The following is a 24166-nucleotide window of genomic DNA, read 5'->3' as shown; positions in this document are numbered from 1 at the left end:
TGATTTTAAAAAATTTAAGTATCCTACTCATTAGCCAACAATATGTAGCACGTAATATCCTAAAGCAGTTGTAGAAGTCAGAAATTTATGGTTTTACCACCCAAGTATGAGTATGAGCCCATATACCATACGCAGTTTTAGCTATATTTAAAAAAAAAAAAATCTCTTCTAAGTCTCTTTTAATCTATGAGTTTTCCCTCCAATAATTAATTTATTGAAGAACCTGGGTTACTTGATCTGTAGAATTTTCCACAGACTAGATTTTGCTTAAGATACGATTTAACATGATCCTGTCTTCTGTATTTCCCGCAAACCAGAGTTAGAGCCAGACACCTGCTCAGACTCGGGTTTATTCTCTCTGGCAAAACTTTAGGTGGTGTCGTGTTCTCTCATCAGGAGGCACTCAAAGGCTGGTTATCTCTCTTTGTATGACGTTATCAACTGTGTTGATGTACAATGCAGATCCATTAATTTACTGGAAGTTGCAAAATGTGGTAATTCTACTATTTTTCATTTATTATTTGACATATTTTTCAAAGAGATATTTTTCCTCATCTACAGTTTGGTTACCCAAAGTACAGTTCATAAGGCAGGATAAATGCTTCTTTTTATCTTTTTATCTATTTTTATCCATTTTTATCCACTTATACTCTGATAATCACTTGTGGGTTTTAGGGGTTTTTGTTCATTTATTCATTATGACAAATTGTATTTTCCAAAAATTATTACATTTCCCATCTGACCTGGTTTTCCAGAACCTTGCCATTTTCCCCGGAACCTTGCAACTTCATGAGACCTCAAAAATCTCCCAACACAGCCCAGAAATCTTCAGAACTAAAATGTAATATGTTATTTATATAATCAATGTTTTCATTTGTATAATTTTTACCTATATAATACATATTATTTATTATTATAAAGATAATAAATGATGTTATTTAATACCACTAAGTTTGGGGTAATCTGTTATATAACCATAACCAAATGGATACTTGTACCTAGAAGCAACGGGCTGCTGCAGTAAAACATCAAGCATGTGGGGTGGATGGAGGGTGAGAGTTGGAAGGACCTTGAAGAGACTTAGCAGAAGCCTAATGGTCTTCATGGAAACCACTGGTGAGGGCTTCAGAAAAGTGAGAAAAATGTTTTGGAAACCTGGAGGAAAAAGGATCTCTGTGTGTGGTGTCTGAAGTTTGTCAAAGTTGTCACCTGTGGTAAGGCATGACAAACAGAAAATTAGGAGCCATACCTAATGAACTGATAAGATTTAGCTAGAGAGTTTCAAGCAGAATGCTCAAGAGTACCAACTAGTTTCTTTTAGCAGAGTATAAGGGTAAAAATGAGCTTCAAACAAGCCACAAAACCTGTCTAGTTTTCAAGTACAATTTAAAGGAAATATTAAGGAGCTAGGACTTGATAAGTTCAAAAATAAAACTGTTTCTCATTCTCAGCCTTTCCAGTCTGCAAAAATACTTGAAGACCTCAAAGTTCTAAGGAGGTGCTCTTCACAGAATCTTTTCACACACAGAAAAGGCCCCTTGGGAATCCTAAGGGGATACTTCCACAGTCTTTTTGTTAAACAACAGGGCTACAGAGAATCTTAAGGGTTTTACTCCATAGCGGCCTCACATGGAGTCCAAAACGGCGAAGGGCTTAATCTTAATATTTGTGGGTGTAGCTTTTGTCTCATGGAGAAAACCCCAAAAAGACCCACAGGAAACCCAAAGTTAAGATAATAATATTTTCTGGAAAAGGAAGGATAATTCAAGGGATGAAACCAAGAGCCCAGAGTAGAACCAAGGGCTACGAAGGATCATTACCAACAAGTACAAATTAAGAAATCAGCCAACACGTGCTGTATGTAAATACCGCTATATTCCTCTGAAAGTTAGTTTGAACACCTGTTTTCAATTTTTTGTTGAGGTGGAATTGCAGGGTCATATGGTAATTCTATGTCTAACTCTGCATCATTTTACATTTCCAACAGCAATGTAGGAGGGTTCAATTTCTCTACATCCTGACACCTGTTATTTTCTGTTTTTATTATAGGCATTCTAGAGAGCATGAAATGGCTACTTCATTGTGGACCTGATTTGCATTTCCCTAACGTCAACAGATTTTTAACATCTTTTCATGTGCTTTTTTTAATGTTTATTTTTGAGAGAGAGAACTCACACAGGGGAGGGGCAGAGAGCGGGGGGGGGGGGGGGGGGGGGGACAGAGGATCCAAAGTGGGCTCTGTGCTGACAGTATCAAGCCTGATGTGGCGCTTGAACTCACAAACCGTGAGATATGACCTGAGCCGCGGTCAAACGCTTAACCGACTGAGTCACCCAGGCGCCCCTCCTGTGCTTCTTAATTATTTATATATCTTGTTTGGATTAATGTCTATTCAAGTCCCTTGCCCCATGTTTTATTTGGGTTCTCTTTTAGTTGTTGACCTGTAGGAGTTCTTTACATATTCTGGATATTAGATCCTTATCAGATACATGGTTTGAAAATATTTTCTCCCACTCTTTTCACTCCTTTGATGAATAAAAATTTTTAATTCTGATGAAATCCAATTTATCTTTTGGAGTCATATCTAAGAAACCATTGCCACATCCACTTTGACCTCTAGAGCTCTCTTTCTTAAGCAGCAAGTTAATCTCTCTATATAAACTAAATATCCTACTTTAACACACTTCTGAGTTCTGGAATTCCTTTTACTAATAATACTAGATGATAATAACATCTAAACTTATGATGTAGAAAAACCTATACTGTTTCAAAGCAATCTGCCTTGACACATAACTTTGTAATAAATATTATAAGGTTAGCATTGCTATTTCTAACCTATAGAAACATGATTTTTAAAAACTGATATGATAAAACATACAACTCCCATATTATGTTCTTGCACAAACCCTCTATTCCTTAGCTCCAAACTAACACGAACATACAAAAAGAAACCACAACCTGGAAACAAGTAACTATAATAAATAATCCCCTCACATGAACCCTATCTGGAGGTTCCAGGTATTCCCTCTAGATATTGCTGGTTGCTATAACTGATGATGTTTTGGTGGGTTTTGTCATAAGGATTCCTCCCACACAAACAAGACATCCAGAAGTTAATGCCCAGTTCTACATTTGAAATGCAGATTAGTATGTGACAACTTAAGTTTTTCTACAGTTAACTTAAAATATTTTATAAGAATCATGAAGGGGCGCCTGGGTGTCGGTTAAGCCCCGACTTCGGCTCAGGTCATGATCTCACAGTTCGTGAGTTCAAGCCCCGCATCGGGTTCTGTGCTGACATCTCAGAACCTGGAGCCTGCTTCAGATTCTGTGTCTCCCCCCCTCTCTCTCTGCTCCTTCCCCAGTAGTGCTCTGTCTCTGTCTCTCAAAAATAAACAAACATTACAAAAAAAAATTTTTCTTAAAGAATCATGAATTAAGGTTAAAAATATATCACACCAAAAAAATGCAGTAAGTTTGGCACTGAAGCAGCATTATCTCTCAGCATAGACACATTCTGCATCTAAGTACCCTTCAGTTACAACAAGGAAATGGCAGATATTAATCAATATGGCAAAAGAAATAACTTATCACTTTAATTTTCCCTGCATATATGTATGTATATGATTCATATATTCTCACTCGCATGTCTTAAGTTACAGTGTAAAATTTATTCCAAAATGGTTTGAAAGCCACTGGCCTAAAGAAATGAAAATAAGGAAAAATAAAAACGACTCTAGTATGGGTAAAAGCAAACAGCAAGCTTCATGATATATTAAACTACTTTCTACCGTGTGTGCTTGGCAGACATTACTACTAACATATTGTTTCACAGTCCTAATAAAAAAAAAAGAATTCTAGAAGATGACAGCTAAAAATGTCCACACACAAATTCAATCTGAAACTAGTCCTGCTATCAAACTGGTCATAAACAAACTGGCTTTGTCAACCCTCAAGAACAATGTTTCTTTCTCTTAAGTGATACACAGATAAGATTCTGTATATGCAGATGACCACTACCAAATGGATAGTTTGGGAGAGGGCTAGGCTAGGCTGAAAACCCAGGTCCTCCAAACACCCCCAACTCAACAAAGGTTGGGCCTGGTGATGCAGTCAGTACTGGGATTAAGATGACAAATGGTGTTAAGTCTGAGAAATAAACTGAGGAAAAACTAGAGCTCTGAAGCACATTTCTGGAAAGAAAGAGGACACAAAACAGAATAATTCATTTCTACTGAATATCTACACGTAAGGAATTTAGGGATAATAAGTCCAGACACAAATAATAAGACAGATGCCATGTGATGGTTAATTTTATGTCAACTTAGAGGGTGTTTTTGGAGGAGACTAACATTTAAATCAGTGAATTATGCCGTAAAGCAGATTGCCTTCAACAATGTAGGTGGGCCTCATCCAATCAGTTGAAGGCCTAACCAGAACAAAAAGACCAGCCTCCCCCAAAAGAGGGAGAATTCTCCAGCAGACTGCTTTCATTCTGGAACTGCACATCAGCTCCCCAGGTCACTGGCCTTCAGACTAAAACTGCACCACAGGCTCGCCTGGGTCTCTGCATACCAAGCCTGCTAGCTCCATTGCAGATGTTGGACTTGCCAGCTTCCAAAACTGCGTAAGCCAATTCCACACAATAAATCCTTTTATTTATATACGTATCCTATTGGTTCTGTTACTCTGGAGAACCCTAACACATGATCAGAGATTCTAAAACCTATGGGGCTTTAAGTGAGGTCACATGTACTCATGGAGATTAAGAAAAATTAACAGAAAATAATTTATTTTTTAATTCAAACATGTCATAAATATTTACTGAGCATCTATTAGGAGCTAAGGACTAGGGTCAGTACCAGAAATAGAGCAGTAAAGGACACAATCCCGTTGTGGAGCTTACATTTTAATGTGGCAAACACGCGATAAATATACATTATGTCAGCTTTTGGTAAGAGCTATAAAGTAAATGTAGGGTAGGGGTAAGTTCAGAGGCATGCAAGGAAGGAGAGAGTGGTCAAAGTTCTATATTAGATAGGAGAGGCCTCTCTGAAGGGAAGGTGATATTTGAGAAAATATCAAAATGAAAGAAGCTAAGCAAAAATGTGTGGGAAGACTTCAGGGCAAAAGAAACAGCAAATGAAAAGGCAATGAGACTAAAATAAAATAGGAGCAAAAGGTAATGAGGTATGCGCTAGAGATATCAAGACGGAACAAGGCAGAGTAGGAAAATGAAATAGGCAAAGAGTAGATCATGAAGGGCCCAGTGGGTGTGGTAAAGAGTTTATATTTTATTCTCAATGTGATAGGATGTGAATGAAGGGCATGCCATGATCCGTATGCTTTTAAAAAAAGACTTCATTAACTACTACATAAAGAATTGACTCTAGAAGGGCAACGGTAAAAGCAGGAAAACATTAAAGAAGATGAAGTTTGATGGAGTGGAAAGGACTGTGACAAATAGAATATTCTGGATAAAGTTGACACATCAAACAAGGAAAAGAAAATCTGAGTACAAAGCTCAAAAGAAGCTAGTTAGTCATCTGCTTCGGAATTAAAATTCTCAGAATTGATATAATCCCAAGTAAGAGTATATAGAGAGATGGAACAATGAGATCTCACTACACATGTATTAGAATGGCCCAAGTCCCTAACACTGACAATACCAAATGCTGATGAGGATATGGAACACAAACTCCCATTCAACACTCCTGGGAATGCAAAAACGGTTCAGCCACTTTGAAAGATAGTTTGGCAGTTTCTTACAAAACTAAACATATAATACAGCAATCATGCACCTTGGTATTTACTGAAAAAAAGCTGAAAACTTCTGTCCACACAAAACCCTGCACATGAATGTTTAGAGCAGGTTTATTCGTAATTGCTAAAACTTGGAAGCAACCAAGATATCCTTCAGCAGGTGAATGGATAAATAAACCGTGGTACATTATTATTCAGTGCTTAAAAAATTAAAAAAAAAAAAACAAAACTATCAAGCCCTGAAAAGACATGGAAGAAAGTTAAATGCATACTACTAAGTGAAAGAAGCCAATGTGAAAAGGCTACATAGTGTATGATTCCATCTATAGGACATTCTGGAAAGGCAAAACTATGGATAATAAAAAGATCAGTGGTTGCCAGGAGGTGAGGAAAGAAAGTGATAAGTGGAGAATAGAAAATTTTTAAGACCGTGAAAATGTTCTGTACAATACCATAATGACTGATACATGTCATCATATATCTGTCCAAACCCAGACAATGTACAACACCAAAAGTGAAACCCAATGTAAACTATGCACTTTGGGTGATTATAATATGCCCATGTTAAGTTCATCGATTGTAATAAACGTTCTACTCTGATGGGGGATACTGACGATGGAAGAAGCTATGCATGTGTAAAGCTAAAACCGCTCTTAATAAAATTAAGTACTGGGGCACCTGGGTGGCTCAGTTGGTTAAGCATCTGACTTCGGCTCAGGTCATGATCTCGCAGTTCATGGGTTCAATCCCCATGTCAGGCTCTGTGCTGACAGCTCAGAGCCTGAAGCCTGCTTTGGATTCTATGTCTCCCTCTCTCTGCACCTCCCTCATTCCCACTCTGTCTCTCTCTCAAAAATAAATAATAAAACACTAATTTTTTTTTTTAAGTCTTAATTAAAATAAAAAGGAAGAGAGATGGGAAAAGAGGGCCTTGGGGATATATTCAGAGGTACAAGGAAGACAGATTCGAGAGGAAAAAGGAAAGAAATGAAGGGTAAAATGAGCCCCAAGATACATGAGAAAAGCCAAAAGAGTAAAAAAAAAAAGTTTCACAAAGCAACAATATCAAATGCTACAGAACAATTGAGGAGATAGTTAAGAATAAACCAATGGAGGTGCCTGGGTGGCTCAGTCGGTTAAGCCTCCAACTCTTGATTTTGGTTCAGGTCATGATCTCACGGTTGGGGAGATCGAGCTGTGCAGGGGGCTCCACACTGACAGCACGGAGCCTGCTTAGGATTCTCTCTCTCCCCGCCTCTACTCCTGTTCGCAAACATGCTCTCCCTCTACAAATAAAGTTAAAAACAAAACAAAACAAAAAGAATAAACCAGTGAATTTTACAAAATACCAATTTTAAGACCATAAGAAAATGTGAATGTTGGGGCGCCTGGGTGGTTCAGTCAGTTAAGCGTCTGACTTCAGCTTAGGTCATGATCTCACAGCTTGTGAGTTTGAGCCCCACGTAGGGCTCCGTGCTGACAGCTCAGAGCCTGGAGCCTGTTTCAGATTCTGTGTCTCCCTCTCTTCTGCCCCTCCCCTGCTCACACTCTATCTCTCCTTCAAAAATAAACATTTAAAAAAAAAAAAAAAGAAAATGTGAATGCAAGCCAGAAAAGGGTTCATATTTTAGTATGAAGCTTTAGTCTGTTTTCTTCTAACTTCCTAATTGGGAGCCCAGTAAGTGGAAAATGTTTTGATGAAGGCAAGGAAGAAAAAATAATTTTGGACTTTATGCAGAAATAGGAGACAGAGCCTATGAGATCTGGGGGAGAGCTCTGTGTGCCTTCCCAGGCTGGAGTGTTGCATGGTCACTCAGCAATTCAGCAAGGGTCTGATAGGGGAGCTGGGTAGCTTCCCAGGGTCCTGGGTGACAGGTATCAGCTGTGTAACTTGGTCGTTTGAAGGGAATGCCCAGAACACAGACATGTCAGTGATTTTCATGCATTTTTCCCCCATTACTACAGCCTCCCTGTATAAGCTCATAATTACATCTTCAGCCCTGGAGTATGTAAAGAGATTAGTATAGGGGTGCCTGGGTGGCTCAGTCGGTTAAGCATCCGACTCCGTTTCAGCTCTGGTCATGGTCTTGCAGTTTGGTGGGTTTAAGCCCCACATCAGGCTCTGTGCTGACAGCACGGAGACTGCTTGGGATTCTCTCTCTCTGCCCCTCCCCCACTCACACTCCCTCTCAAAATAAATAAATAAACTTAAAAAATTTTTAAAAGAAACTAATGGGCCTAGTGTATACTAGCCTATAGACCATATATGCATATACAGAATAGGCTGTTCTAGAATAGTCTATACTCCTGCCTCCTTAGTCTCTTAGATCTGTCTTTTGTGCTTGGATCAATTTCCTAAAACATTTTTATGTTACTTCCTTCCTCTGAAAACCTTCATTGACTCCCTGTAGCTTGAGAAGAAACCCAAAGTCCTTGACTGGCATCCACATTCAAGGCCTTCACAATTTGAGCCAAGGTAGCTTCCCATTCTCATTATCTGTGGGCCCTTGACAAGAAGTGTGTACTGTGGCCAGGCTCATCTGGTCACTGTCCCCGCAACAGGACTTGTGTTTCTCCTCCTTCATGATCCTATTGCTATCATTCTCTTTCGAGTGTGTCTGCACACCATCATCTCTAAATCCCCTCCATCCTGGCTCCCATCTCCACTGCTTTTGCTGATGGTGACATCTACCTATACTGTCATTGTGGCAATGAGATGATTGCTTTGTAAGTGTCTCAGGCTGTGCCATGAGCTCATGACAACCATGACACAACCTGAGGGCAGAATAAGAAGATTGTGCCAGGAAAGGAGAGCTCCAAAGACAAACCAACAGTTCTGCCCTGAAAGGCAGCTCAACTTCCTCCATTCTTCTAGTCTCATTCGGGTACTGCATTAGGAGAGACACTAAGATGGTCCCCCAAATCCTCACCCCCTGTTAAGCCATGATCATTAGGGTTGTATGGCAAAAGGGATTTTGCAGGTGTAATTCAGGTTACTAATCAGTTGACTGAGTTCATCAGAAGGGAGGTTTTTCTGGTGGTCCTAGCCTAATCATATAAGCCCTTTACACGTCGGTCTAGAGATAAGAAGCAGGAAAGTTAAGGGAGACTTTTGAAGTCAAAGAGACAAGCTCCTCGTAGCCTGCAAGAAAGCAAACATCCATGTTATAAATTGGCGCTGAGGACCTTGTGGCAAGACACTTCTAACAGCCTCTAAGAGAGCTAGGTGAGAGCAGGCAAGAAAAGAGGAACTTCAGTCCTTCAACTGCAAGGGCCTGAATTCTGCCAATAAAATGAACTTGGAAGAGGACCCTGAGCTCCAGATGAGAACCATAGCAGCATCAACACCTTGACTGCAACCTTGTGTAGCAATGAACAAAGAACCCGGACCATCCATGACTGGAAACTGTAAAATAATAAATGGGTGTTTTTAACCTGCCAAATTTGTGGTATTTGTTATGCATCAATAAAGAACTAATACAGACCCTACTTTCATAAAGAAGAAGCTGCTTCTATCCCGGCAACAAGTGGGGATACAAGCAAACTTAAAGGAAAAAAAAAAAAAAAAAAAGCTGACTTTTACTATTTCTAACTCACTATGACCAGGGATTTTGTTCAATTACTGCCTGAGTAACAGTACCTGTTTTGCAATAATTTTTACAAAATATCAATGTTCTGCAAATTGTGAGCAATGTTAACAGGTTTACTTTTTTATTTCCAATTTTAGAAAATTACTTTGATAACCATGCAGGAATAAAAGTCACTGGGTGTCTAGGCTTCTTGGATGTCTGCCAAAGTTGTGCCAGCACCTGGAAAATATATTCCTAGGCTAATCTCAGAAATGAGCCAAGGTCATGGCTCCTGTCCTTCCTTAGTACCAAGAGTTTTTACTCCATAAACCACAACCTTTCATTTTTGTTTAGAGTAAGAATAGCTCAGAGAGCTCTCAGCTACAAAAAAGAAAGTCCCTCCCTAATAATTACAACCTTGACCCCTAAAGCGCGGACTCTAACAGTCTAAACATCTTATTTAAGATTCAAAAAGCCAAGGCTATGCATTTCCTGCTGGGAACTGTAGTTCTCCCCTCGACCTTCAACCACTGGCTGCGCGAAACCTATCACGAGCCCAACCGGCGACCCGAGCGCCGGCAGCCACGATTGGTCCCTGACTGGGGCAGCGCGGGGCTGATTGGATGACAGGTCCCCGAAGCCGTGCCTACCTTCCTGCGCCCGCCTACCCGCCACCGACTCCTTTCTACACCCCATCCCGCTTCAGCAATAACCCTCAAGTCATCCTGTTGGGCTAAATCCCCAACTAACTGCCTCACGGGTCCGCCCGGGACTCTCGCGGATGAGGGCGACCCTGACACACGCCTCTCTCCTGGGGCCTAGACAGAGAGAAAGCCTCCCCCATTTTCCGTTGGTTGCACGAAGTCAGCCTGACCACGCGCTCTCTCTCCTCGCGCCCCCGCGCTCACCTGGGCGGCGGCAGTCACACCCGATAACTGACAGACCCGCAGCATCTCGGCCGGGGGGACCGCACTGCTGGCGTACGCGGGAGCTACCGCGGCGGCGCTAGTAAGGAAGAGCGTGCGTGAGTGCGTGCCTGCGTCCGTGCCTCCTCTCCGCGCCGGGCGGGCGTACCGGAAGGGCAACCAACGTCGCTGCGCACGCGCAGCTCTCGCTCTCGACTCCGCCTAGGCGGCTCGGAGAGGGTGGGCCCTCCTCTGGCGGAAAAGGCGATTTCTCCTTCCGGGTCTCTCTCGGAATTCTTTGTAGCCCCAAGAAGGAGTTAGCTGGGGAATCGGGAGGGTGAAAGGGAGTCGAAAACATCAGTGCGGAAAACAGCTGTGATTCTTCGAACAATTCAAGCCAGAAAATATCTCAGCCGCCTCTTTCACCTGGATACTTAGGAGAAAGCAGTCGATCTGGCGAAAGTTAACGTAAACAATGGTGTTGTCTTGGTTTGCGTGTTCGCTTCATTTGGTAGCCTTTCTTGAGGAAGTCCTCCTGATTACGGGACACTGAAGGAACAGTGGAGAGACCTTTGTGCGGCGTGTGTTTGTTGTTCACGTATCTAATAAGTGGTAGCGCAGAGATAGAAACCCAGATTCTTCGGGTTCCATCGCTTCTACTCCTAGATTAAACCACACTGATTTTTCCACCACGTTTTCATTTTACAAAAATAATTTTGGCCGCTTCTGTGGAATGGGTTGGAAGTTAAGGAGGTCAGTGCAGAAGAACTGTTCAAAGTGTTCCACTGAGTCTATACCCAAGGTTTGGCATGTTAAATACTGAACATAGTATTCTATACTATTAGCATTAATAATGATCTTATCATCAGCACAGTATCAAAGAAACTAACTTGCATAAATATTGTATTTACAAAGTACTTCCGGGTCTTAACTAGGTAATTTATTACAGTATGGTGTTGTTAGGGTTTATTACAGTATGGTACTGACCCCACTTGTAAAATGGAGAAGTAATTTGAAAATTACCTAAAATAATCATGTTTGTGTATGTTCGATGCTTTTCAGAGTACTTTAGTAATCACATTACACTATTTTGTATCACCATCACCTAACGGCCTACAGGGTAGTCGCCCGTTTTCTAAAAGTAATTTTAGCAATTAAATTGCAATCTGCCCATCCTATCCCTGCCCACTGCTGTCATGCTGGGTGATGCCAGTGTGATGACTTTTCTAACACCTTGGCCATAAACCTGTCAATTCCAAACAGCAATTTCTGTTCGAACCATTTGTGGCCCAGCTACATCTTGGACCTGAACATCCCTACCAACTTTTCCAGCTTCAAGATCTCAAGCTTCAAAATTAGTTTCCTGATGTCTCATTTAACCAAATCCTTAATCTTCATAACCTCTACATGCAATTTATGAAAACTTTTTTGCTTTAAAAGACTCCCCTAAAGTAATACACAACTTTTAAGTCACTTCTCTGCTCAAAAATGTGCAATAACTCCCATCGCCAGTTCAAAGAACATTTATGAAATGTCTCCGTACTTTTCCAGCATAGGGGAATGTTTTTAAGGCTCAACATGGCCATCTTAGGTGGGAGAGTAATATAGCAATGATAGTGGTCAAAGCTGATCACCCATTTACATACTCTAAAACCCAGAAGAACTAAAGGATAACCATCTCAATGGTTCTCAAAGTGTGAACTAGGGAGTTTGAGACCTTTTCAGAAGACGCATAAAATCAACACTACCTTCATAACATTAAGATACTTGCTGTTTTCACTCATCTCGTAATTTTAAAGTAGATTTTTTCCAGAAGCTAGGTGACAAGTGATATCACAATAGATTGAATGCATAAGCAAATTTCAGAATCCAGCTTTCTATTAAACCAGATCTTAAAAGAGATTTGCAAAAGAGGTTAAACAATGCCACTCTTCTCACTAATTTTTTTATCTTGAAATAGTTATTTTTCCTGAGTATATTTTGTTATAAAAATAATTGTTTTAAAATTAATTACTCAGTATGATAGGCAGGATAATTATTCCCAAATATATGTACATTTTCCTAATTCCTGGAACCTATGAATACGTTCGTTTACACGGCAAAAAAGATCTGCAGGTGTGATTAAATGAAAACTCTTGAGATGGGGAGACTATCCTGAATTATCTGCATAGGCCCGATGTAATGACAAGGGCCTTTATGAGTAACAGATGGGGAGAGGAGGGCCAGAGTCTGAAAAGGAGATGTGACAATGGAAGCAGAAGTCAGAGAGATGTGATTACTGGCTTTGAAGATGGAAGGAGGCACAAGGCGGGGAAGGCAGGCAGCTTCTAGAAGCTGGAAAAGGCAAGGAAACATATTATCCCCTAGAGAATATGCCTCCCCTTCTGGAGGCAGAAGGAACATAGCCCTAGATGTTTTGATATTAGCCTTGTGAAACCCATTTTAGACTTATGACCTACAGGGGTGCCTGGGTGGCTCAGCCCGTTAAGCATCCAACTTTGGCTCAGGTCATGATCTCACGGTTCGTGAGTTTGAGCCCTACATCGGACTCTGTGCTGACAGCTCGGAGCCTGGAGCCTGCTTCGGATTCTGCATCTCCTTCTATCTCTGCTTCTCCCCCACTTGCACTCTGTGTCTCTCAAAAATAAATAAATGTGAAAAAAAAATTTAGACTTATGACCTACAGAATTACAAGATAATTTGTATTGTGTTAAGCCACTAAGTTTGAGGTAATTCATTTCAGCAGCAATTGGAAATATAATTAAAAGCTCTCTGGGGTCCTCAACTTTTAAGCATGTAAGGAAGTTCTAAGACCTAAAAGTTTGAGAACCACTGCTGTCAATAAATCCTGTCTTTCTCTCTGGCTCCCTCTTGTCTCATCTTACCTCTTTGTGTTTGTATTGCCACGAATGATCTTCCTCTTGTTAAAATCTTCACCTTTCTTTAAGACTCATGTTATATTCTACCTACCACATCCTCTATCATTTGCCTTGTATTGATGGTCTATGCTTGTCTCCTTATCAAATGTGAACTCATTGAGACCTGTGTTTGATCCTTACCCATTTCAACTAGTATATGGTGTCATGGATTGTATATGCATGGAATATCCTAGCCAACAAGGATGGGAGAGAGATTTGTTGTTTTGTGTTTGAATGACATTAGAAAAAGTGTATGATCACTAATTATGAAGAATAAAGTAAGGAATGTAGAATTGTTTAGGTAAGAAGAGTAGAGATGCTATTCTACCAAATAACAATCAGTGCTAATGATTAGAAAAGTGTGTGGTGTGTGTGTGTGTGTGTGTGTGTGTGTGTGTGTGTGTGTGTGAGAGAGAGAGAGAGAGAGAGAGCGAGAGAGAGATCCTTAGGATATTTACATTCATTTAATTATGTTTGGCATTTAATTAAAAAAACAATTTTAATAACATTGATATTTCCCAGTCATTTAGCCTGACATTCACCAGCTTTGACTGGAAAATAGGTTCTTTTCTGAAATTGAATAAAATTGAGCATAAAGAAATTGTGTGCTTTAAATAGATCTGTCAATCAAATGCTCCGTAAAAATTTGAGAGCTTACTATATGCCAGACACTCTTTATAGGCACTTCTTTTCCAGCGGTGAAGAGCAGCCTGGCGTATAGAAGACATTCAATACAGGGAATGTTCCCTTGACCGTTCCTTTATTCATTTTTTTCTCCTTCCTCGACTCCACCCAAGTTTTGTTTTTTCTTTAAATTCCCTTTTGACCTGGAGCTTTTAGACCCAATGCGACTGCCGTAGGGCGGGATGGCAAGATGGCGGCCTCTGCCTTTGCCCGTGCCTTCAGAGCTGCATCAGGTCAGTGGAAAGCGACGCGCTCGATTTATCCCTTCCCAGAAAGCGGGAATGGCGCGGGATGGAGTAGGCATTTAGCATGGAGGTGAACAGGAAAAAAAAGGCCAGAGGATTGTTCCAAATTGTCTCCGGGGCTGCCTGTGTTCGGCCCCTCGCATTGGATATTTCCGACACTCTTGGATCCTCGCGGACCTGGGTGTCCCCGGTTTCTGCTTCCTTACCGGCTCCTGGTCGTTCCGCCTTACTTTGAAAACAGACTAAAAGGACGGGACGGAAGGGGGACAGAGGAGGCAGCGAAGTCCCCGCTAACCTTCTGATTTAGAGGCTAGGATTCGCCACTCGTGACCGTTGGGCTTGAAAAAGTAATTTCTCTGAACCTCAGATTCTACAGCTCTCAAACGAGGATTGACACCCATCTACCTGAGGACTGAATGACCTCGTGCACGTAAAGCGCCCTGCGTAGTGCCTGGCTCACAGTAAGCTTGTATGTGTGAGATTCCCACAACGTGCAGGGAATCTGACTCTTTTGCACACTCAGTCCCGGGCACAGGGGCAGTCCTAAGGATTTCTTGACCGAGAGAGATGACAGGAGTGAAGGCAATTAAGTTAAGCTGCCTTCACTCGAAGGACTTTTGCAAAAATATTTAAATGATAAAATTATGAGTAAATTAGTTAAGCACAAAATACATTAGGATAAAACTCTGTGGAAACAATAGAAATTTAAAAAAAAACTACAGTGTAAATTTTCCAACTATTACAGAAGAGCGTTTTTACGTGGAGTAATTTTTGATTGTGAAAATACAACATGTAAAGAAAAATATGTAACACGTGAATGGCTTAACAAATAAGTCTAAAGCAAACGCCATGTAACACCCAAGGCAGGACTTAGAACACTACCAGGAGCCTCTTCTCTGTGTGTTTCTCCCAGTCAAAATTCCCTCTTTCTGCCAAATATAAACACTATCCTCATTTTTATTGTTACCTTGCTTTTATTTCTGTACTAGCTTTAATATCTATGTATGCATCTCTCAGTAATATAACATATTGTTTAGTTTTGCCTGTTTTTCTACTTTACGTGAATGGAATTACACAGGTAACCCTATGTCTTTTAATTTGTGAAATTCATTCATTTTGGGTGTGGCTGTAGTGCTTTCTTGTTGCTATATAATAGTCTCTTATGTGACCACTCCACAGTTCTCCATTTTAGGATACTGGGCATTTGAGTGTTTCCAGTTTGGGGCAATTAGGTCGAAAGCTGATTGACCTTGTGTCCTGGTACCTGAGTGCAAGTTTCTCTAAGATGTGCATGTGTGTATACTTGTAAAACTGGCCATGGAAATTGCTGAATCAGAATGTGTGTGTGTGTGTGTGTGTGTGTGTGTGTGTGTATTGCATTGCCTGATACTGTAAAAGCGATGTGCTTCTTCAAAGTCACCCCAGCACTGTATGTGCCACATCCTCACCAACAGTTGGTATTGTTAGACCAGCAAATTTCTGTGAGTCTTATGAGTATTTAGTGGCATCTCATTGTGGTTTAAATATCATTCCCCTGCTTACTAATGAGTTTGAATACCTTTACACATGTATATTGGCGACTTGAATTTTTGATGAAATGTCTACTTAAATATTGTGCCCATTTTTCTATTGAATTGTCTTATGGGTTCATAGTAGTTCTTTATATATTACGAATGTGCATCCTTTCTCATTTAAGTGTGTTCCCAGGATCTTCTCCCATTCTGGCTAGCCCTTTTAGTTTATTTAAAGTATCTTTTGATGAAAAGAAGTTCTTATTTTCATTGACTTGAATTTATTTTCCTTGCTTTTTTTTTTTTTTTTAATTTATTTTGAGAGAGAGAGAGCTCAGGGAGGAGCAGAGGGAGAGAGAGAGAGAAAGAATCCCAAGCAAGCTCCGTGCTCTAAGCTAGGAGCCCAAGGCAGGGCTCATAGTTTGTGAGCTCATGACCTGAGCCGAAATCAATAGGCAGCCATTTAACTGACTGAGCCACTCAGGTGCCCCTGTTGTTCTTGCATTTTTTTAAATAGATGATGTAGGTGGGTATCAACTCACTATGATAGTTAGATTTCATTGTAAGCATTTGAAAGAGTGATGTGACAGCTTATTTTTAAATGTATTTTAAATATACTGGACATTTTAGATGTTACTTAAAATTTTGTGAAAGGGTAAATAATTTTTCAGAATTCTTTTAGAGGGTATGGGATCAAAGAAGCTTGAAGAGCACTGCTTTAGACAGTCATACTCACTTCGCTTCCCACTCCCTACCATTCTTTCGATTCCTGCCACATGGGACTGTTTGTAATTCCCCAAACATACTATGCGATTTTTGCCTCTTCACCTGTGCACTCCGTTCTCTCTGCCTCCTCATTCCTTCAAAATTCTGGTTCTGTGTCACCTTCTTTGTTAAGATATCCGTGTTCTCCATACAAGAATGTGTTTAGAGAAAGCTAGTATGTATTGAAATGCCCAAACAGGGCAGAAGACCGAAGGAGCAGTTAAATTACTGCCCTTGATTTGTGTGCTACCCTTTTGTTAACACATTCCGAGTTAGACTGTGTTCAGTTTTTACAAGGTAAATCGTGTGGTTGGTCCACCTGAGAGTATGGTGGACAAGGGCCTCCAAGTCATTTTCCCAGGAACTGCTCTCAAGTAAGGTTCATCCTTCATTTAATGTATTTATCCCAAATTACGTCTTAATTAATTTTGATCCATTTTACCAAGATCACTTTCAGTGCAGATAGTCTTTGGACTTTGCTTTTATGCAGATGTGACAAACATGCTTTACGCAGCTTCAGGACCTTCATAAAAATTGGGGAAAATAGTCAATTAGGGAGCCAGGAAAAGACTTTCATCAGGAGAATGGCAGTCAACTAATTTGGGGATAGTTTCTAGTCACCTTGGGATTTACCTAACTATCCTGTTATCCTGTCCACATTTATCTCTTTAGAATATAAAGAAATCTTTTCACATGCCTTTCTAAAATCAGGATATGCTGTGTCTAGACATTTCCATGATTTCCCAGGCTAGGAACTGCAATAAAAAATGAAATGAGGTACTTTTTAAGGAACAATTCACTCCCAATTGATGATGTAGATTTTTCTCCTGTGGTGAATTCTCTGTATCCATTCTAACATTTTGTTTTGTTTTGTTTCGACAGATGAGCCTGTAGTTTACCTATTTATATATTCTAGACCCTTACCTGCTCACTTCCTTGAGGAGTGGTTTCTAAGAATTTCTGAGGGTTTTTTTTGTTTTGTTTTAACCAAAACACCAAGTTTGGATGACCTTGTGAAAATTGGGACATTTTCTTGTCTACAGTCCTCCTCTTCAATTCACTTAATCTTTCAAAAATTATTTCCTAGCTTATCATGTCTGCACATATTTTCAGTTCTTTGAAATACAGTTATTTATACCTGGAGACTTGAATGCCTTGTACTGAGTAGAGAATTTCACTTCTAAGTTCCCCCCAAAAGGGCTCTCTCAAATGTCTCCTGAATCATGGATTTCAGCTAACTTATTAATGTTTATGCTACCCTTTTTAGTTTGAAAATTGTTATCTTAGATGGAGAACAGAAAAGCAAAAATATGGGTTTTAAGTATTCAATCTTTCTCCTGCCCCCAGGTAACATTATAACATTTTTACTAAGCATTTCTCTGCTCTTTATTATCTGCCATTAGCATTCATTAAATGTTTTCCCTGTGCCAACCCTTCTTCCTAGCACTTTTCATGTTGTCTCATTTAATTCTTGTTACCTCCTCATGATTAACCTCATTTAAATCTGAGGAAACTGGGGCAGAAAAGGGTTAAGTAACGTGCCCGTGGTCACACAGCTAGTGAGTAGTAGAGCTAGATTATGAACCTAGACAGTCTGACTCAAATACCAGTTCTTCCGTTCTACACCACACTGCCTCTCATTTGTGATGTGAAATCAGTGCAGTGGACAATAAGGCAGTGGTTCTAAGCCCTGGCTGAACATCAGACTCCCTGTGGAGTTGTTTTTTGTTTTTTTTTTATAAGTTTATTTTGAGAAAGAGAGTGTAGGGGAGGGGCAGAGAGAGGGAGAGAGAGAATCCCAAGCCAGTTCCATGTTATCAGCTCAGAGCCCCATGGGGGCTCGAACTCACAAACTGAGATCATGACCTGAGCCGAAATCGAAATCAAGAGTCAGATGTTCAGCTGACTGAGCCACCCAGGTGCCCCAGAGCTTTTTTTTTTTTTAAACCAACTATTGAGGTGTAATTTACATACCATAAAATTCCTGTCTTATGTGTACAATTTGATGATTTTTAGTAAATTTAATGGGTTGTGCAACCATAAGTACAATCCAGTTTGGGGGCATTTCCATCATCCTGTGGAGCTTTTTCAGTGTGCACATTCTTGAGTCCCACACTAGACTCACAGCCTGAGTGGAGTCAGTGCTCCACTGGCTTTGCAGCCCTGGACTCTTACTTTGGCAGTAATGTGAAGATTATGCATTCAGTCCATGCATCTAGGGCCCCTCCACCCCCACTCTGTGATGCACCTTTTGATCTGTCCCCAGGCATCTCCACACATAACTTCAGGCAGGCAGTGCTCAGCCTTGCGCAGGTCCAGTCCCGGCTCCAGGTGTATGTTTGCTTCAGCCCCCTTGCCTTCATGTATGTTTATCCTATCCGGACTCTCCACCTCCTCTTGTGGCCTGTTCATTTTCTAGAGGAGAGCTCAAGTACCTGTTTTGTTCTTTAGGAAACCTTTTCTTGCTACTCTGTTGCATCTGCAGGGAACGGCCAGGCTTTTGCATCTCTGCCCTGCCTTTGCCCTATGTGCTATGGAGCCCTACTTCATCACATTGTAAGATCTGGTGGGTGGGACTTAATGTTACAACTGTTTTGTTCCCTACTGTTGAACACAGAACTAGGACACATCAGAGTGGATTGTGGTGATGGTTGTACAGCTTTCTATGTTTATTTAAAAAGTATTGAATTCACACACAGTTGGGTAGTTTTATGGTATTTATGTTCTACCTCAATAAAGTTGGTAAAGGGGCACCTGGGTGTCTCAGTCAGTTAAGTGTCTGACTTCGGCTCAGGTCATGATCTCACGGTTTGTGAGTTTGAGCCCCACGTTGGGCTCTGTGCTGACAGTTCAGAGCCTGAAGCCTGCTTTAGATTCTGTGCCTCCCTCTCTCTCTGCCCCACTCCTGTTTGCACTGTGTCTCTCAAAAACGAATACACATTAAAAAAAAAATTTTTTTTTTAAATAAAGTTGGTAAAAAGCTCCACAGGTGAGTCTGATACTCACCTTGCTTTGATACATTACTTAATTTTGAACATCTGGATGCAGAATTTGGCTTATCATATTAAATATGTTTCTCTCTCTTTACAGGAGTCTTACAGCCCCTGAATATTTTGGTGTCTTCAGCCTGTCAAAACGGTGTCAAGAATGCCTGTCTTAGTTCTGCACTGTCCACCCGGCATTTTAGTTCTCTGCAGACACCAGTTGTTTCCTCTGCTCCCAGACTTGCCACGTCTGTCAGAAACCTGACGTGTGGACATACTGCAGCAATCCTCAATAGGTAGAGTATATTTCAGTAAACATGATGCTGAGACAAAAATTCTAAAATACTCATGCCTGCAAAGATGTTTTAGAAGCAGACTTCTAATATCTAGAAACAGACTTATTATATAGACTTTGCCTGGTGGAGGGGAGAATATGATTGATAGCCATGTGCCTACCTGCCCGACAGAGCACACTTCTGATGTTCTAGATGTGGTTTCCTGGATGGAAGCTGTCAGCCAAAGCGGAGGGTGAACGAGATGCTCAGCGGGCAAGACTGCTATCCATTTAGTCAACAAATACTTAGTTAAGGACTCCTGGGTACTCAGTACTTGGCAGAAAGGATGCGAAGATAAAGTGAAGTCCTCAAGGAGTTAGAGATAACTCTGAATAGATAAGAAGTCAGATGATTGGGGCGCCTGGGTGGCTCAGTCGGTTAAGCGTCCGACTTCGGCTCAGGTCATGATCTCACGGTCCGTGGGTTCGAGCCCCGCGTCAGGCTCTGTGCTGACAGCTCAGAGCCTGGAGCCTGTTTCGGATTCTGTGTCTCCTTCTCTCTGTGACCCTCCCCCATTCATGCTCTGTCTCTCTCTGTCTCAAAAATAAATAAACGTTAAAAAAAAAAAAAAATTAAAAAAAAAAAGAAGTCAGATGATTAAAATACAATAGGATAAATTCTCTCATGGGGATTGAGGGGGCAGATTATGGAAGGCTTACATGTTGGCGATGGTTGTTATTCTTATTTATGCTTAGTGTCCAGGATCATTTGAAGTAACAACATATATTAAAGTCAGCTGTATTCCAGTGGAGCTGCTCCACTCATTTTTTTTTTTTAAGTTTATTTACTTTGAACTAAAAAAAATTTTTTTTAGTGTTTATTTTGACAGAGAGACAGCGAGCAGGGGAGGGACAGGGAGAGAGGGAGACACAGAATCCGAAGCAGGCTCCAGGCTCTGAGCTGTCAGCACAGAGCCGGACACGGGACTCGAACTCATGAACTATAAGATCATGACCTGAGCTGAAGTCAGATGCTTAACTGACTGAGCCACCCAGGCACACCTTTAAGTTTATTTATTTTGGGATAGAGAGAGGGAGAGAGAGCAAGAGAGAGAGAGAGAGAGAGTGAGTGAGTCCCAAGCAGGCTCCACACTGTCAGTGCAGAGTCTGATGAGGGGCTTGAATCATGAACTGTGAGATCATGGCCTGAGCCGAAATCAAGAGTCAGATGCTTAACCGACTGAGCCACCCAAGCGCCCCCACTCATTTCTAAGTATAGAAATGGATTTTATCCTTTAATGAGTCTTATTGCTGAGTTATATTTTTAAAAATATATTTTAGAGCAGCCCCCTTGCTTCCAAATGTCCTGAAGCTACCAGTCAGAACCGTAACATACTTCAGTTCACGGAAAGGGAAGAGAAAGACTGTGAAAGCTGTCATCTACAGGTTTCTTCGACTTCATTCTGGCCTGTGGCTAAGGAGGAAGGTGAGTCTTCACACTATTAGATTGAAAAAGGATTGGGAGGAGATTAAAAAGAAGCAGAATTCAGTGAGCCTATTCACTGATGTACCTTCCTTTCATTTACCAGCAGCTTTTACAGTGCTGTGCTTAAGTACCAATTTGGCAGGCATCTCTTAATGTAAATGAATTCATGTGAAGAAAACACATTTAAGCATGCATAAAACAAAACACTCTTCACAATAGCTAACGTCTTCACTGTAGGATGGGTCTATCTCAGGTCTTTTATATGTCTGTGCATCTAATGATCACCAGAAGCCCTTTGAAACCCCCAATGTGTAATAACCTGTGGGGAAGCTCTGTTTAAGCCTAGAGTGTTAGAGCAACAGAGTTGCCTTCAACAAGGACTTAGTCTCGTGGCTCAGATTGGGGACTGAAGAGCTTTCAACCAATTTTGGATTGGATTCTCTGTGGCTTAGTCTTTATGACAGAACATTGACCCTACATGAACTTTTTTTAACTTTATGTTTTTCTGTCTGTTGGTATGTATGATTGGGCTCCATATCAGACAGAACCCTAACACTTACTCTGACCTGGGACCATAGCCTGTGAGGGGGAATTCTGACAAATTATTACTGCTCTGTCCTCTCTCACAGCATGTCATAAGCATGAATGTGGGCTTTTTCGTTCACGTCTTTATTCATGGAAACAGAGTAGCTGATGATAAAAAGCAGTTGAAGACTAGAGCTTTGTAAAACTACCTTTGAGTTTTAATAACTATTCAAATTCTAATTCCTTTTCACTACTTGGAAGTTAATGAATGATTCTTAAAGATCGAAATTTGTTTCTCCATAAAAATAAAATACTTAATTGGTGGGACTTTCACTAGTTGAAAGGTTGAAAGGATTATCTCCTATTACATAAATAATCCTAAATTTATAGGTAAATATGTTGATTGGAACTCTCCGCTCATTCCTCCTTTGGAACAATACTGTGGTAGTTCCTTTGCTACACTTGTAATTAGAAGCTCATGTAATCTGTAAATAGCCAAACTAAATAAATTTAGTTCAGTTAATAGTTCTGAATTTTGTGAATTTTGGACCATTGGAAAATTTCCTCCCCTTTGTTGTCATATTGATTATAACCAGGTCTTCATCTAGCCCTAGATAAAATAAGATGGGTGGTTTTCTTTGCCTTCCTTTCTATGCCCCTTTTATTGGGCTCTGAAACCATCATGTTATTGTAAAGGACCTGGTCACATTCTCTAATCATAATGCCTCGTCCCCACTCAAGGTCCCAAAAGTTATTCTGTATGCAGAATGGCCTGCTTCACCAAAATGCAATTTTTAGGGGAAAACAAAAAAGCTGGATGGGTTAATTTATATTCATGTTTAAAAACTGAAAATACTTTCTGCAGCACAGTTTTATTCTCTCTCATTTCTGAACCTAGACATTGTCTGAAAAGTTTCAAGCACTTTCACAGTGGTTGCATTCCATAGAATAATGATCAAAGATACTCGTGGCAATAGGACAAAAAATTAACTGTCTGTAAGTCAGAAATCCACAGGGACCCAGCTTGGCTTACAAACTAGAAAATTATTACACAAATAGGGGGATTGGATTTGAATCTTTCCATTGAAATTGTAAGCACTGAGTAGTAAAAATCTAATCTCTGGCATTTTAAAATCAGAACTCTTAAATACTGTTTTCTTATTTCTGAGTATTAACTGTACTGTAGAAGTTGCTGGTCAGAGTGATGATATCAAGACATGTCAGAAACCCAAGATGATTTCTCAGCCCAGGGCTAAGGTTTTGTTCAGTTAGTGTAGTGCCCTAAAGAGTAAAGAGCCCTTGGCCTGAAAGGACTCAAGGGCTCTTAGCAAAAGCTTGAGTTCTAGTCTCCCGTCCCCACTAACTTTCTGTGTGGTTTTAGCCACGTATTAACCTGGGTGGCACCAAAGTCTCTTCTGGTCTAAACAGACTATCCTTGTAGTTTTTACATTCAATCGAATCTAATTTTTCTACAAAAATTAATTATTTTCTTTCAAAATTAATAATGCTTGGATGCTGTATCTGGCAGTTCTGAGTTAAACATACAGGCTAACACCACTCCCAATAGCAATTTTATTGTATTCGGTATTCCTTAGAAAAGTACTTACACTACAGAAATCAGTCCCTACTGTGAAAAGAGGAAATGAAGCTATAAATTTAGGTGCTGTGCTCATCGACCCTTGTAATACCTAGTCCCCTTAAATGAACATAAATCTTATCAGCCTAGCCAGTGATGTCCTTCCTCAGCCTTACACTGGGAAAAATAGTAGAGTAGTGGTTAAGAACTCTTACTAGTTCCGTGACCTCAGTTGGCTACTTTACTTCTATAACCAGTGGTGGTTTTTCTTGAATCTGTAAAATGAGAATAATGGTATGTTGTTGAAGATTGTTGAAGAGATCATAAGGTAATGCATATAAAGTTAGCGATTATAATTATACACCATTACCCTGTACTTTCCCCACCACAAAGATTCATCAAAGTATTAAATTACTAATATTTCTTTTTCAAACTGCATATACTTTTTCTGTATCTCCCCCTCATTGAGAATCACATCTTTCTGAAAAACATTACCAGCCCCAAGGAAAGTCTCATCCTTGTTCTCATTGGACCTATAAACCATGAATAGTGAAGATATCTGTTGTTTCCTACATAACGTCTTGTTTTAAATGTCTTTATAATATTATCCCACAGGCTGGTTATAAGAAAAAATTATGGAAAAAGACGACTGCAAGAAAAAGGCGCTTGAGGGAATTCGTGTTCTGCAATAAAACCCAGAGCAAGCTCTTAGATAAAATGACAACGTCTTTTTGGAAGAGGCGAAACTGGTATGCTGACGATCCTTATCAGAAGTATCATGATCGGACAAACCTGAAAGTCTAGATCAGAAGTTTTAGGACTTCCCAGTTACTGAATATGTATCTTTGTGTAAATGATGTCTTTGCAAAAATGAATAAGTGTAAAACTTGATGTAAATTGTGCCAATTGGTATGGAAACATACAGTTCCAACATTAAACTTATTAAAGTTTTAAAACTTAA

At 40.3% G+C, this 24166-nt stretch overlaps 2 protein-coding genes across 13 annotated transcripts in view; one reads left to right on the top strand and one right to left on the bottom strand.

The window, feature by feature from the left end:
* Positions 1-10396, bottom strand: part of IMMT (inner membrane mitochondrial protein) — a 41413-nt gene extending 31017 nt beyond the window's left edge. For all 12 annotated transcript variants that reach the window (XM_078444682.2, XM_078444684.2, XM_060655910.3 and 9 more), the window contains exon 1: positions 10241-10396. In XM_078444682.2, the coding sequence (XP_078300808.1) occupies positions 10241-10285 (45 nt within the window). In that variant the 5' untranslated portion in view covers positions 10286-10396. The remainder of the gene's footprint in view (positions 1-10240) is intronic.
* Positions 10397-13847: 3451 nt separating this feature from the next.
* Positions 13848-24166, top strand: MRPL35 (mitochondrial ribosomal protein L35). The gene is made up of 4 exons (XM_060655959.3): positions 13848-14072; positions 19451-19640; positions 20960-21104; positions 23821-24166. The coding sequence occupies exons 1-4, from the start codon at positions 14030-14032 to the stop codon at positions 24007-24009; spliced, it is 567 nt and encodes a 188-aa protein (XP_060511942.1). The 5' UTR covers positions 13848-14029; the 3' UTR covers positions 24010-24166.

This window comes from Panthera onca, chromosome A3, assembly GCF_046562875.1.
Source record: "Panthera onca isolate mPanOnc1 chromosome A3, mPanOnc1 haplotype 2, whole genome shotgun sequence".
Taxonomy (NCBI): Eukaryota; Metazoa; Chordata; class Mammalia; order Carnivora; family Felidae; genus Panthera; species Panthera onca.
Note: the sequence above shows the minus strand (reverse complement) of the source record. Positions and strands in the feature narration are given on the sequence as shown.